Here is a 16,855-nt window from a genome sequence, read left to right as displayed (position 1 = left end):
CATGTGTTCTCCTTGTTCAACACCCGCCTATGAGTGAGAACATGTGGTGTTTGATTTTGTGTTCTTGTGTCAGTTTGCTGAGAATGATGTTCTCCAGGTTCATCCATGTCCCTACGAAGGACGTGAACTCCTCGTTTTTAATGGCTGCATAATATTCCATGGTGTATATGTGCCACATTTTTCCTGTCCAGTCTATCATCGATGGGCATTTGGGCTGGTTCCAGGTCTTTGCTATTGTAAACTGTGCTGCAACTCTTAACACAGAGTAAGCACTCAATAAATGCTTCTAAATTTATTCTTTTTTTTTTGAGAAACAGTCTCGCCATCCAGGCTGGAGTGCAGTGGTACGTTCTCTGCTCACTGCAAACTCTGCCTCCTGGGTTCAAGTGATTTTCATAGCTGTGATTACAGGTGTGCACTACCACACTCGGCTAATTTTTGTATTTTCAGAAGAGACCATGTCTTACCATGTCAGGCAGGCTGGTCAGGAACTCCCAGCCTAAATGATCCCGCCCACCTTAGCCTCCCAGAGTGCTGGGATTACAGGTGTTGAGCTACCACACCCAGCCCTAAGCTTATTCTTGAACAATGCATACGATTAAATGTTATCGATTTCGAATTCTTCCCTGTGTATACTGGACATCATTCTGCCAATATATCATCTGCTTTTGGGTAGGTGAAAACAGATGCATGAAAGCCAGTTTACATCATGCATTGGTGTTTATCATCTGAAATATTCCTTTCCAAATCTATTTGAAAAGATATTGGATCTTTGCTGTTTGCTACAAGTGTCTAAAGGAGTTTGAAAACAAATAGGTTTTAATAACTGAATCTACTTCATATGGATTATCACCCTTAATTTATTCTTTGAATATTAAAAGCCTAAATTTAAGTTTCTTTTATCATACATTTTAATCTCACAGATAAAAACATAAGATGAAAATTTGCTCTGTATTCTCTCATTTGATTAATCAGAGCACTTCTGAAGATAAAAGGTGCCTACATCTTGGAGATCACGGAGTATTGAGTATCTGCTCAGGGTTACTTTTGTTGTTGTTCCAATGTAAAGTTCAAGGTTAACATTATTTGGGTAGATTTGAAAATAAACTTCATTTAATGAACAGCTTTAAAAATTTACTTTTCATTTAGTCTCAGTTTTTATACTATGATTTCAATATTTTGCTGGTAAAATTGGAAAATAAAATGCTAAAATATGAAACATTTGGGAACTCTAAACACATTTTAGAAACATAAAATAGCAATGAAATTAGAATGAATGCATCTCATTCTACTTCCTCTCCATTTTGCGGGACTTGAAATAAGCTGCTCTTTTGAAAATTAATCATATACTTTTTAAAAAAATTACCAATGAAGGTATTTGATTCAAAAGCCAGCAAACATCTATAAACTCTGATTTTTAACTCTTTCTTACTCTATTTTAATCACAATGTTAAGAGCCGACTGGCATTCTATCCAGTAACTAATTTATTAAATAGGACAAGCAAAACTCCATAAAGTGGTTAGGATTACAGAGGAAACCCATCAGTCAGAGAGTACAGACTTCTATACATGCCAAAAGATTTAACTTTGTTCTCAAATATTCATTCATAACAAGGTTTCTCAAATAGACCATAATCTATACAAAATAATTATTACATACCCAACCAAATGCTCTCTAACATTCAAAATGCAAAAGAAGCAAGGGGGCAAATACTTTCAGAAGTTAAAGACAGTTAAAACTAAGCTATTAGAGGAAGAAAGGAACCAGGTGACATACTATTTGTGTTATTCTCCACCCACGTATTGATGTGGTTGGCCACAGCTACATTTTGACTGAAGTCCACTTGATTTACTTCTGCATTAAAATATTTTTTCATCATTTGCAAAAACTCCTCATTGACATGAAATCCATTTTGCACAAAGAGGGAATTGGCAATTTTCATCACATACTGGCTCTCTTTAGCGGTTACCATGTTAGAAAACTCCTTTAAGATAGAAAATTCTTCACCTGCAAGATGAGAAAGGACAAGTATATTTGCAGAACAAACTGGGAAAAGGTCAAGGAAAGTGGAGGAGCATTAAAATACAGCAAGGGAGGTTAACGGAACAGGTACCCAGGAGAAGAGTGCCAGGCTTTCCCCCCACACTGATATGGTCCAATACTTACTCTATTTCTAGATGGTCAAAGTAACTTTTTGCAAGTTAATATCATGGACTGACATTATTTTTTATTTTGTTGTTATTTTGGTACAATCTATAGAGATTGTTTCAATTGCTTTATTTCAAATTACTAAGTTATTTTGATTAGACTTCTTTTACCTTATTAGAAAAAAGGACCTAGTTAAAAAATCAAGATCGGCCGGGCGCGGTGGCTCAAGCCTGTAATCCCAGCACTTTGGGAGGCCGAGGCGGGTGGATCACGAGGTCAAGAGATCGAGACCATCCTGGTCAACATGGTGAAACCCCGTCTCTACTAATACAAAAAATTAGCTGGGCACGGTGGCGCGTGCCTGTAATCCCAGCTACTCAGGAGGCTGAGGCAGGAGAATTGCCTGAACCCAGGAGGCGGAGGTTGCGGTGAGCCGAGATCGCGCCATTGCACTCCAGCCTGGGTATCAAGAGCGAAAAACTCCGACTCAAAAAAAAAAAAAAAAAAAAAAAAAAAAAATCAAGATCACCCTTTTTACTCAGTAGACCTTTTAATTTTAAAACTAGAAAAGCCATTAGAAATTATTTTAATTTTTAATTTTTTAATGAGCGAATTCACATGTATATTAAAGCATTTAAATAGAAATCAAACATTATGTCAAAGTGATTACAAAATGCCATTTGGCTAGAAATTTCCCCCAATACATAGAATTGCTATAATAAGAGCACCTCAAAAAAATTATTGGATGCTATTTAAACCAGGAAGATACAGCTGATTTTAAGCAAAACTTTCTGATATTCTTAGCGAACCATGCTGTCTTTCTTTGTAGCACTGATCATATTTGTAATTTTTCATTTATTTGTGTGATAAATATGTGCCTTTCCCTCTAGACTGAAAACTCCAGAATAATGTTTGCTTTTTAAAATTACAATGAGTTGATGTAAATCATAATAATTTTTAGAAGATGTAATTTCCTTAGATTCACTCAGCCAGAAATGCAGCCAGGAATTAACACATTTCTTGGGTTTCCTAATCCTTCTAGCCATACCATTTCAATGAGATTATCTTTTACCCTGTGTAAATATTGCTGCATCTGGAATAAGAAGACAACATAACTGAGTCAAAGTCAAATTCAAAAGTCTTGAGAAATCAAACCTGATCACACTTACCATTTTTCAGGCTGTCATAGCCCATTGAGTGGCGGATTTCTTTCTGGGTAGACCCTTGGGCCCCAAGTTCCATCATTCCCATTGCAAGAGCAATACTCAATGGAGAGAAGAGAATGTTTTCATCTTCACCAGTGGCTCTAAGACGATTGTACATATTCACTGACAAGTCAGCAATGGCTTCATCAGCGAGAGTGGCCCCTACAGCCATACTTTGCAGCAACAGCAGAGAGAAGAGTCCAGGGAAAGCCATATTGTAATAGTTACAAGCCTAAAAAACAATCATTTACATATTAATTATTAGTTATCCCTGTAACAAAAGTCTCACGGAAGGATATGTTGGAAGGTGCTATTTTAAAAACTCCATTAATAGTCAAATGAACAAATAACACTGCTAAGTTCTGAGGATTCTCCCAGGAACATGATAGCCATGGTCCCTACCTTTACGGGGTTAAGAGTATATATAGTTACTTATACAACAAGTAATTACAGGTCATGTTTGGTGTAGCTAGTTTATCAGTTTTTCACAGCCTCTCCAAATATAGTTTGATCATGACTTTGAATGGACTAACTCTAGCTTCCACCGAACTACGTGGGTCTAGGACAACTGCAGTGAAAACCAAAAGGTATTTAAGGGGCTTAAGATGAACTAGCACAGCTAAGCATTTGAAAATGTCACTTTACCCATTTATATAATAAATGCACATTGCAGCTGGGTTACCAACTGGTGAGCAGAGATCAGACATATACCTTCCTCAAATCCCAGTTTATTCATTCCAGGTGGCAGAGCCCACAGGCAGTGGTAACCCAGAGAAGGAGCAGACTCGGCACATCCTTGTGTGATTGTTTCTCACCTATTGGTTCCTATGAGGCTGCTGCTCTCCCAGTGACAATCTTTGGGCAGGGAGGAGCCCCCTACCAAAGTGGAGAATGAAGCTGAATTCCTGCTACAACACAGTGCATTTATATTCAGGCTTATGTTACCATTTCAGCAAACACCAAACCAACTGGCATTTCTATTTAATATTTCTAATTATCAGGCTCATCAGGTTCTTGAACCAAATTGAAGGGCATCAAGGCCACATTTTCTTTTGAAGAAAAAAAGCACCATCAGTGCCCAGAATCTCTGAATAATATCTCTGCTTCTTGGCATATGCCAGTATTTCAGAAGCCCTGTCTTCCCACAAACAGCCTGACTTAAACACACTAGGGACAGGATTTCCAATTTCCTTTGTATTCTCCAATTTTGTCACTGCAGACATTTGGAAAGCTAAACTGTTTATTCACACAAGTAACTTACTTGTTCTTGATCATTTAAAAACATTACTAAAACAACATGTAAAGTAATATTGAGCAAATACATTTGGAAAATTGTATTTTAATTATGGGCGAGCATTAATAGTCTACATTACTCAATTAACAGAGTACATACACATTTAACTGAACAGCAGAGTGATTCCAACAGGCTTATGAATCAGAAGATCCTAATCAGTCCTGAAACATTTATTTGTAACTCCAATTTCAGAGAACTCCCTATGACTTTGTAAGTCCTTCACATTTTAATGTTAGAAGCATCAGGTTTTTTTGTCTGAAAAGTTCCAAAGTCCTCTGCCCTCACCCCTTCACCTTCCTGCATTTGTATTCAAGTAAATAAATAGTTACTGCTTGTTTAGGAAGGTAAGTCTCAGCCTCTTTGTAAATATGGACTCTCACCACCTCCACTGCTAATGGGATGACCGCTAATGGGAGATGGAGTGCACTGCTGCAGGTCAGGCTCTGTCAGTCATGCAGCATTGGGACAAAGCCAGGTGCCAAGAGCACAGCAGCCCTGCCAGTCTACTGATTGCAGCCACCTTTGGGAGGCTGCCACTGCTCTGGCATTCTTACTTCCTTTTGTACTCCAGAGAACTCCAGGAAAAGGCAGAGGCTTTACCTGTGGTGATGCATGCGATAGGTTTAAACAAACCTACGGCACTGCAAGTTGTATAAAAGTATAGCATGATTACATACAATACACAATACTTGATAACAAATGACTGTGTTACTGGTTTATGTATTTACTATACCATACTTCTTATCATTAAGAAAAAAAGTTAACTATTAAACAGCCTCAGGCAGGTCCTTCAGGAGGTATTCCAGAAGAAGGCATTGTTATCAAAGGAGATGACAGCTCTGTGGGTGTTATTGCCCCTGACAACCATCTAGTGGGATAAGAGATAGAGGTGGAAGGCAGTGATATTGATTATCCTGATCATGTGTAGGCCTGGGCAAATGTATGTATTTGTGTCTTAGCTTTTAAGAAGTTTAAAAAGTAAAAATATAAAAATATAGAGTAGAAAATTAGAAAAAAGCTTATAGAATAAGGATATAAAGACAATGCTTTCGTACAGCTGTACGATGTGTCTGTGCTTTAAGCTAAGTGTCGTTTCACACTTACACACTTACTGAATGCAGCTTGCACGGGTTGAAGTTCCTTGGGTGAGTAAGTGAGAGATAAGTGAAGGTGATGCCTAGGACATTTCTGTACACTACTGGAGCTGGACTCGGTGGCAATACAAAACACTCAGAAAGGTTTTTAAACATTTAAAAGTTTATAAAGTAAAAATGTTACAGGAAGTGAATGTTAATTTATTACTGAAGAAAGAAGAAAAATATTTTTAATAAATTTAGTATAGCCAGAGTGTACAGTGTTTACAAATTCTACTGTAACAGTCAGTAATGTCCTAGGCATCACATTCACTGGCCACTCACTCACTGATTTACCCAGGGAACTTCCACCTGTGCAAGCTCATTCATGGTAAGTGTCCTTTACAGACAGCCACATCATATTTTATCTTCTCCAAGTCTTTTTTTTTTTTTTAGATGAGTTTCACTCTTGTTGCCCAGGCTGGAGTGTAATGACACAACCGTGGCTCATGGCTACTTACACCTCCTGGGTTCAAGAGATTCTCCTGCCTCAGCCTCCTGAGTAGCTGGGATTATAGGTGTGTGCCAACATGCCCAGCTAATTTTTGTATTTTTAGTAGAGACGGGGTTTCATCATGTTGGCCAGGCTGGTCTCGAGCTCCTGACCTCAAGCGATCCACCCGCCTTGGCCTCCCAAAGTGCTGGGATTAGAGGTGTGAGCCACCATGCCTGGCCTGTCTTCTCCAAGTCTTATATCTTACCCTACTTATCCAAGGACTGGAAAGACAGGTTATACTGTATTTTTACTTTTCCTTTTCTATGTTTAGATATACAAATACCATTGTGTTACAGTTGCCTACCATATTGAGTATGATAACATGCTGTACAGGTTTGTAGCCCAGGACCTACATAATACCATATAATGCCAGTGTGCAGTAGACTATGCAATCTAGGTTTGTATAAGTATACTCAGTGATGTCGCCACAAGAATGAAATTGCCTAATGACTCATTTGCTCAATATATTCCTGTCATTATGCAATGAATAAGTGTATAAGACCAAGCAATTAAATTTACTGTATGATAGTTGTATCTGTCGGTCAATAACACAACTATTTGGAAACCATTGCATTTAACATGAATATCACATTTTAGGCTAAAAAAATATGATATTCACATAAATCAAAATTCAACCTATTGCTAATAAGCATTCCAGAAAACAAGACAAAATCTACTATGTTCACAGGCATTTTTTGTTTATAAATGAATGTACCATGAGATGATAATAGCTAACATTTGTTGAATACTTGTAACAACTATCTTATTTCAACTTTGCAATCACCTTATAAGTAGACACTTACCGTCTCTATTTTATAAATGGAAATACAGGCTTACAGAGGTTAGGAACTTGTCCAATGTCATACAGGAAGTGCTAGAGCCAGGATTAGAGCCCAAGCCATCTTTATAGGGCTTTGCCTACTAAACTAACCTGGCTTTCCAGTCCTTGGATAAGTGGGACAAGATACAAGACTTGGAGAACAAAGACTTGGATGTAAGTCCCAAGTGTGCTATCATGCTGTTTGATGCTCAGCAAGTCACATGACTTATCTCAGCCCCAGCATCCTCATTAATGGAATAAAGATACTAATCCCCACTCTGCAAAATGATTAAGGAAATAAGAGCATTTGCGAGGCACTGATTTTAAGCAACAAGTTATTCTAACAGAGGACATTATGAAAAAATGTTTCCTAGGTATTTATATTTTTTAAGTTAAACAACAGGCTATCAAGGCAAAATCAGTATTTTATCATTGATACGGTTTGGCTATGTACCCACCCAAAATCTCATCTTGAATTGTATTCCCCAAAATCCCCAATCCGGTCAGGAGCAGGACTGGGTGGAGGTAATTGGATCATGAGGGCAGGTTCCCCCATGCTCTTTGGTAATAGTGAGTTTCACAAAATCTGATGGTTTTATAAGTTCCTGTGATTTCTCCTGCTTGCACTTTCTCTGTCCTGCTGCCCTGTGAAGAAGGTGCCTGCTTCTCCTTTGCCTTCCACCTTCCACCATGATTGTAAGTTTCCTGAGGCCTCCCCAGCAATGCGGAACTGAGTCAATTAGACTTCTTTCCTTCATAAATTATCCAGTCTCGGGTGTTTCTTCATAGCAGTGTGAGAACAGACTAACACAATCATCTCTGTTTCCCGTCTAATGTGGCACCATTAGCCATTCATTCAGCCAAGATTGACAGAGGTTCCATGAAGATATCAAAATTTATAAGGACAGGCTCTTGTCCTCAAGGAACTCACATCATTTTGCAAGAGTTTACAATTAGTATTACAGTGGCTCTTTAAGAAAATAGATCTTCTTAAGAATGAGGAGAAGAATAAATCATCCCTTCAGGAAAATACATGCACATGGATAACAGAAAATTATATCCACTGGTTAGAATATTCACTGACCTCAGGTAAAGAACCTCTGGTTAACAGCAGATGGTCAGACCGAGAAAAAAGCAGTGTTAGATCGACTTGCAGCTTTGCAGGTTTTTCTTACTAGGGAAAATGAGATGTCAAAACCACGATGCATCTTTGGGCTTCTAAACTCCTGGAAAGAGCTCCCATTATGTTTGTGGGAGAGGGCTCTGCCAGGGCAGTGGGCAGCAGGCCACTGATGACACATTCTGCCAAGAAATTTGGACCACATGGCTGTGAATTGTGGGAGCAGGCCATGTCAGGGAACTCTTTCAGCAAGTTGAAAGAACTCTGCTCTAGAAACACACGTGTCTATCCACAGTTAAGTGACCTTTCTTCCTCTTGAAGCAAGACGTCCAGCTTGCAAGCAAAATTACTTCTGCTAGCCTGCTCTAGCCTCTCTGCTGCTGGTTGCTGGTTGCTGGCTTCTTCCTCCACCTCTGTTGCCTCTATCTACTCCTGAGTATTGGGTAATTATTTTTAGTTTCTAGGTTTTCGGCTGGGTGGGGGTTGGAGGCAGTGCTTTCCTTGTTCTACATTCTAAGTGTTGATATTCTCCACGGATCTAGTCCAGGCCCTTCTCTCTTCTTGGTAGTACATTTCTCATGCCCACTGGTGAACTCTCGAAACAAAGACACTTCAACTATTATATCTATTAAGATTATTCCCAAATAAGTAAAATTCTAGCTCTGGCTTCATTTTTATCTTAATTTCTGATATGCATTGGTAATTTTTCTTGGGATATTTATTTGTTGATGCCTGCCAGCACTTTGAATTCAAGGAGGCTCAAACATGACTCCTTATCAATCAAACCTACTCTTTCTTCTTATGACGTCAAAGCCTTTGACTCCCCTCCACCTCTTTTCCCCTCATGTTCAATTCATCGTCAAACAGGCATTCCACATTGCATCCTGGCACCTCTCCTGTTGATCGTCCCATGGCCATTCCCATGGCCATAATGGCACTTCTTCTTCTCAGTGCATCTCAAGGGCTACACCAATGGTTCTGGTTCTCAGCCACTCTCTGAACTGCTGGTTATTGCCCTCTTCAATACAGCACATATGCTGAGCCTCCAGATCAATTGTCTTGATACACCCTATGACCAGGTTATTCCTATGTTTACAAAACCTCAGGAGTTTCCCCATCCCTGTAGACCAAAGCCCAAAATCTTTGGTCTTGAACATAACACAATCTTTGTACTGTGACCCAGCATAATTTTCTACTTAACTACTCCCCTTCATGGATCCTGTAACTCTAGCCAGACTCCCTTTTGCAACAGATACACCAGAATTTTCCTCTCCCGTTACTGGTTTGTGTAGTTCTCTTTCTGAAACGAACCTAGTCCAAGTTCCATATGTTCAAATCCAAAGCACTTCTCCAGGTTCTGTTCTATATTTGTCTTCTTCATGAATACATGCTTCATTCTTCAATTAAAACAGCAACTTCCTCCCACCTCTGAAATCTTGCCAAATTTTTATCTCTACCTCTCCAATATCACATGCCACTGCTTCCTTCTTTTACAGGTAATTTCATACATGGATCATCTCTTGTCCTAAGCTTTTTGAGGGCACAAATGGAAGGATATTCATCTCTGTGTATCTTAGGGTAATCAGAATGAGCACCTAATGAATTACACATAGTAGGTGCCAAATAAATATTTATTAAATTAATATAGTATGACATGTAAAGGCCCACAATGCTATATCAGGAGAAACAGCAAAAGTAGCTGTCACTTCTAAATGTTTGAGGCTAATTTAATTTGAGCCCAGAGGTAGTAGCTCATTTTTATTTTTTCTTCTCTTTGATAAAGTGTTTCCATCTTTCCAGCCTGACAAAGTGGTATTGTCACCAATGTTGGCACAATGCAATGACTAGACGTGTAATATATTAACTAGTACACCACTTTGAACAATCACAAAAGGTGGTACCAAAACATTACAATATTAACATTAGTCTACATAATGCCAGGGCCCTACTATTAATCATAATAATCAATACATTCTCAAATGACTTACTTTCACATGGATAATGACTTTGGAGATTTATTATTTTGCTAGCTACTCTGTAAAATGTCTTTACCAAAAAACAAAGGGCTGCAGAACCAGAATAGTGGTAGATGGTGCCGTGGTAATAGCAAAGGTAGAAGTAGTGTAGCTATGAATAAACTACCCTTACTTCCTGCATTTCTCCTCTTTGTTACCGGTGGTAGAGTAAGTTGTATACAAGTGCATACGTGTATACTATTCCAGCAAATACTTCCTTAAAACAAGTAAGGGAACTAAATCTTCTTGTAATTGAAGTATGATGAATCACAAAACTAAATGTCAGCATTATAAAAAAAAAAGATAGTGTTTTTTAATTTGGTAGTTCATCTTATTTAGATTGATTATTCATAAATGCATCTTGTTGCTTTTTTTATAAATGAATTATTTTAATATTATAAAAAATGGTTCCATAATTGTGAGTTGAGAAAAAGAGGGAGGTGCCCTTTGGTAGCTAAGAAAAATGCTTGAGGGAGGCCTTTTCTCCAGCCAAAAAAAAAAAAAAAGCCACAAGAAATAACTAGGGAGAAATACCTAAGAAAAAGAAATTCCACTGCCTCTTAATTCTCAGACTTTGTAAGCAAACTATTAGTAATTCTTTTAATTGAAAGAACCTACATAGGGCTGCTAAATTTTTGTTCTACTAATATATTGATGTAGCAGCAAAAAAATTAACAAAAACAATGTCTCTTCGAATCATATAAAAGAGTGAATACATCAGTATTTCATCATGAAAATAAGACAATCCCTTGAAGTGGATATTTTCAAGCTCATAAAAATTCACTACTTTGTTTTTTTCATGTTGCCACAGATTGGTGAAAACTTTATCATGGGTGTTTGGAAACCTGGGAGTTTGGGAACCACTGCTTTAACTGTGGTTAATACTAGCTACCTTGGTGAAATTTGGAATAAGTTAAAGTTTCCAGGCCTTTGCTTCCTGATTTGCTATGAGAAAGGCAAAATTAGATCAGCAGCAATGAAGTTAGGAACTTTGTCAAAAAAACTTGTCAAAAAAAAGGGGGTCCCACTTTGTGAAATAATCTGAATTTTAGAAATCTATAATTTCACAAATTCCTCATACATAGTGTTCCTTCCCTTTCCCAATTTTAATAAATCTTAATAATCAGTGTTGAGAGAATCAGCTGATCTCCATACAGACAGGGAAATTGTGTCAGAGCTGTTATTTCCCGTGCATGTGCCGTAGCCTGGACAAGTATGTATTTTAGGCTGTTTATCCTTGTTCCCTCAGTTGAATTGTTTCCATTGGTGCTGCCTCTCACAGTAGAGTTTTCCTTAAACTTGGATCTGCACTTGTCCTCAGTAGGACTGTACTGTGATGGCAGCACTGAACAGAAAGAGTACTGTGTATGCAGAAGAGAATGGAGCGTACCAGAGGATTTAATTTTCTGGAAGTGATGCAAATATTCATCACTCAAGAAACGAACCAAGTGATTCTCTTGTAAAATGACAATTAAATGTTTTACAGAGGACCCAAGAATAGAAAACACATGCAAGTAGATAAATCTGTGCAAGTTAATAAATCTTTTGGCCTTGGGTTCTTCACAAGAACTGTCTGTTGGATGCCAACCAGCACAGTTAAAAGGCAGGTGAATTTGCCCGTCTTTCAGAATAGATCACAGTATTTTCAAAGCTAGGAAAAGTGAATAACCCATGAATCCTATGCTGAGGACAACTGCTCAGGTGGTAAGCTATCAAAGCTTCCTTATAACTTTCAAAATTAGCTGTATAACCTCAGGTATATAATTAAATTGCAGTGTGTGTAGAGAGAGTAGAAGTACGGGGTGGACTATGTAGAAAATATCCCAGGTTCTTCGAAATGCCTTAAGATTACATTTTCAATCACAAAGGTGCTAAAAAGATTCCAATCAGGACATGCATTATGAAAGTATCATGTTATATGCATGATAAATAATGGACAAAGTGATTCAGAAGAATGTTAAAAAGGTTTAAACTGTTGTTTACTCAGGGAATAATATGCCATGGTATGAATATACTCCATTTTTCTAAAAGAAGTATATATTTTTTTCCTTTTCAAATTTTCTTTCTCCTTCTCAAAAAAAATTGAGTCGTTCAAGAGACTTCTCAATTACTAAATTGAGACTAAATTACTAAATTGAGACGTCTCTTGAAACCAATAGGCCAGACCAAGGAAATAAGGGACTACAAAGAGGCTTAATTCTGTAATATCCATGAAATTACATTATAAATGATTTAATCCTTTCTCCTTTTTCTCTTTCTTTTGCCTCTTCCTCTAGCTATCCAGCTCACTGTGACCCTTTCCATACACTCAACTTCGAGCTTTTAATAGGATACATGTTACTTTTTTCTGTACTACTGAATCAAGCAAAAGGGAAAGCTCCTCAGATATGTCTCAAATGAGGTGAACTTGATAAAATGGCCAAGTAAATCAAAAGGACATAACTATGGAAAGAGTAATATATGAAGACTTAATTTACCAGAAAAAAATTATGGAAGACTTGGGAATGGGCCAAGATGATTACTGGGTGTCTTCAATGAAAACTATGTATTATCGAAAACATACATTTATAGGCTATCTGAATCTATGGATTTTGAAGTTTTCTTTGAATAATTTTACAACTCTCTAAGTTGTAGAAAATTGGTCATGAGGTAAATGATTCTGGTCCATAATAATGTACAGCATACATGTATAGTGGAATGCAACTGATTATTGCCCTGTGGATATTGGCCAGTTTGCATCTATTAAGCAAAAGTATTTTGGTATTTCTGATAGGCTTATATATTCATCTGCTTTTTGGATCCTTCCTGAATTGGTTATAATAGTTTATTGGTTATCTCATTAATAATTGAGCTAAAAACATCTTTGCTATGTATTCATTTTATATTTGTTTGACGGTCAAGATTATAACCTTCTTAAAAATAGTTATTCTTTAATTGGTTTAAAAATGTTTGAAGCTAGAAATTTTTCTCTTAAAAATATTTATTTTTATAGAATAATCCAATAATTAGAGTAGGAAGGTACTGGAATGTTAGCCTTTTCTTAATCACTAAACATTCCTTAATCATTGCTTGAATTTGTTCTGTATCAGTGATAGCCCAAAATGATTTGGTAGAATTCCTCCGTTGCTTGGAATTACTGATCACATAGCAACTAGCACTGACCTGGCTGTGCTACAGGTGAAACTGCCTTTGCAAAGATGATAGCAGTGAGCGAAATCTAACACAGCTGACATCATCTTGCTTCTAACCTCACAAACTGTTCTTGCTCATTCCTGGGTATAGGCCAAACTATGAAAGGAATTTAGTTTGTAGTGTAACTTTAAAGCAATGATGATAATAGTCTCTTCCCCAAACTAACTCCCTTCTTGTTTGGGGACTGAAACTGCCTTCGTAAGACTACTGAAAGGCCAGAAGGTCAGAATTATGGTAGAGGCCTGAATTCTGGCAATCTACAAGCATAGTTAAGTGATAATCAGCCATTGTTCTCTAGCTTGCTTACTGCTCAAGAATCACGTAGCCAGAGGTCACAAGATTTGGAACTTTCCTAATTGCTCCTATAAATCACATCACTATTATCAAAATCTAATATTAGTTTTTGAGATATTTCTCAGACTTGAATTCAGGTAGACAGACTGATGCCACCCAGATCAGTGACTCACCCAAACAAACTGACTCAACTGGTCCTGTGATTCTCACCCACAGACTGACTCAGCTTCCAAAGACAGTTTGCATCTCTTATGATTTCATCCCCAACCAATCAGAAAACTCATTCTCTAGCTCCCTTCCCACCAAATCATCCTTACAAAGCATAGCCTCTGAGATCTCAGCAGGGAAAATTTGAGAAATATCTCCCATTCTACTGCTCGGCTGCCTTGTGGTAATTAAATTCTTTCTCTGCTGCAACAGTGTTGTCTTAGTGCATTGGCTTTATCTGTGCAGCAGGCAAGAAGAACCTGTTGGGCTGTAACACAGGTGTAAAATTCTTGGTTATTTTGCATGCATCCAAGAGTACAGTTGGGCCTGATGACCTGCTCATTTGGGGACTAACAAGTTGTCTTAGTCTGTTTTCTATTTCTATAACAGAATAACCACAGAATTGGTAATTTATAAAGAAAAGAAGTTTATTTGGCAAATAATTCTGAACGCTGGGAAGTCCAAGAGCATGGCACTAGCATCAGATGAGGGTCATCCCACCATAGAAGGCTGAAAGGCAAAAAGGCAAGTGAAGATAAAAGAGGGCAGTACAGAGAGGAAAAGGGGGTCAAACTCCTGCAGTAACCAGCCCACTCCCATGATAACAGTATTAATCCATTCATGAGCACAGAGCCCTCATAGCCCAATCACCTCCCAAAGCCCCACCTCTTAACATCGTCACAGTGGTGATCAAGTTTCCAACACTTAAGCTTTTGAAGGGCACATTCAAACTGTAATACAATCTAGTCCTGGAAATGTTTGGAAACAACTAAGAGAATAAGCAGTGCCAACGCTCCCTAGAATTTTAAAGTATATTTAATATATTACATCTGAATTTCTAGCATCAAGAGAAAGGTAGTCGAAATGAAGATGAACTGTCACTTAGAAGAGAACATTCCCTTTCTTTAAAAGTGCCTGAGGCAGGGCCAGGCGCGGTGGCTCAAGCCTATAATCCCAGCACTTTGGGAGGCTGAGGCGGGTGGATCACGAGGTCAAGAGATCGAGACCATCCTGGTCAACATGGTGAAACCCCGTCTCTACTAATACAAAAAATTCGCTGGGCATGGTGGCGCATGCCTGTAATCCCAGCTACTCAGGAGGCTGAGGCAGGAGAATTGCCTGAACCCAGGAGGCGGAGGTTGCAGTGAGCCAAGATCACGCCATTGCACTCCAGCCTGGGTAACGAGCGAAACTCCGTCTCAAAAAAAAAAAAAAAAAAAGTGCCTGAGGCTTCCAAAAAGTCTTTGGGCTTTCCCCAGGAGCTTCCCTGGACCACAACATCACCTGTGTAGTGGGAGATAGAGGCTGTAAACCTCCAGGAATATTTTACAACTACAAAAACCTCTTGTAAAATTGTTTTGACTCAATAAATAAATGTTGAATAAATAAATATCTGGTCAATCCTTTTCCCATCTTAGGTCATAAGAAATTTTTTAAATTAAAGCTAAAATACTTGACTATTTTGTATCCTTTCAGAAGTTAAGATAATGTCAATAAAGAAAAAAACATTCATGACATTTTCAAAGATGATAAGGAGGACTATTCAAGAGGGACTACTGCACTGGGGGTTTTGCAATAGTAGAGAGAGATTGGGTTTAACTTCAAATACCAGGACAAGTGGGAATTTACAGCCAAGGAGCAGAGTGGATGTCAGTGGATGGGAAATTACTGAGAGGAAAGATCAGGAATTAGGGGGTTCCTACCTAAACTGACCTGACAGGATTCTTGGTATAGGCAGGCCAGGGAGATAAGATATGGAGGATGATGTGCGTAGGACAGGCAACATGAGGAGTTTTATCACATATCAAGACTAGGGGAGTCTCACTACACTGACTCAGGAGGACTCTTACTAAAACTGGACCAAGTAGGTCAAAGACAGTGTCCCAGGTCAGGGAGGGCCTAGCTGAGAAGAGAGATCAGGGGATTCTGACTCAAGTTCAGTCAAGGAGATAGTTTGCCAGTGTTGTCTAATAGAACTTTCTGTGGTGACAGAAATCCTACATATGTGGGCTTCTCCAGTGACATAGCCAGCAGCCACTTTTGGCTATTGAGTTCTTGCAATTTGACTAGTGAAATTAAGGAACTTAATTTTTAATTTAATAATCAAATAGCCACATGTGGCTAGTACCTACTGAATTAGTCAGTGCAGAGCTAGAAGTAGGCTAAAAAGATCAACTTTTCTCAACATTGTTTCTTGACCAAAGAGCCCATAATTCAATTTTTTTTTTTTTAAAAAAAAAGCAGAGAAAAACTAGTAGCATGAATCCCACAAAACATGTGCCCCTAGCAAAGATATTTTTATTTAAAAACAAATTCCCTTTCTTCAGGAGATCTGAAATGATAAAGAGGCTCCATTTGGAATTCCAAAGGCTTTCGGTTAAAGCCTGGGGAAAGCAAAATCAATCAATGCCAACAAAACCCAGTGAGCTGGCAGGTCCTCAGCCCTCCTGGAAATGTGATTTGGGCTTTCCATAAAATGTAATGAATAATTCTCTTTGGCATAATTAGGGAGAATTTATACTTGCCAATGAATGACTTCCTTTGGATTCATGTCAGGAGAGCTAAACAAGTGACACACAAGCCCTCAGACAAAACTCAGCAAGTAGTTTCAGAGAGATGGGTAAAAAGTCATCATCAATCAAGGTTGCATGTGGCCCAAGGCCATTGTGGGACTAAGCCAGGCATTAATGGTCTTACCTTGCCCATTAATATTTTAAGAAATCCCTACTGTTTGATCTCTTCCCCAGACAGTGGGCTTGGCTGTTTACAAGACTGTGGAATAGTCATGCTGGAAACACCTTGTAAGGCCTCCCCCCATTTTGTAGGTGAGAAAAATGAATGTTTTTACTGAACAATTTCTTGTACAAAAAGAATGTTTAATGAGTTAAAGACTCAAATAGTAATGCAATACATAGAATTTCATTCACTCC

At 38.2% G+C, this 16,855-nt stretch overlaps 1 protein-coding gene across 2 annotated transcripts in view; it reads right to left on the bottom strand.

Annotated features, from left to right (window-relative positions):
- The window catches only part of SERPINI1 (serpin family I member 1), an 85,044-nt gene that overhangs the window by 25,461 nt on the left and 42,728 nt on the right, over positions 1–16,855 (bottom strand). For both annotated transcript variants that reach the window (XM_012470941.3, XM_012470942.3), the window contains exons 2-3: positions 3,319–3,586; positions 1,778–2,008 (exon numbers count right to left, since the gene is read on the bottom strand). In XM_012470941.3, the coding sequence (XP_012326364.2) occupies positions 1,778–2,008; positions 3,319–3,568 (481 nt within the window). In that variant the 5' untranslated portion in view covers positions 3,569–3,586. The remainder of the gene's footprint in view (positions 1–1,777; positions 2,009–3,318; positions 3,587–16,855) is intronic.

Source organism: Aotus nancymaae, unplaced genomic scaffold (genome assembly GCF_030222135.1).
Source record: "Aotus nancymaae isolate 86718 unplaced genomic scaffold, 86718_ANA_hifiasm-v0.15.2.pri h1tg000019l, whole genome shotgun sequence".
In the NCBI taxonomy this organism is placed as follows: Eukaryota; Metazoa; Chordata; class Mammalia; order Primates; family Aotidae; genus Aotus; species Aotus nancymaae.
This window is presented reverse-complemented; position numbering and strand designations above follow the sequence as displayed.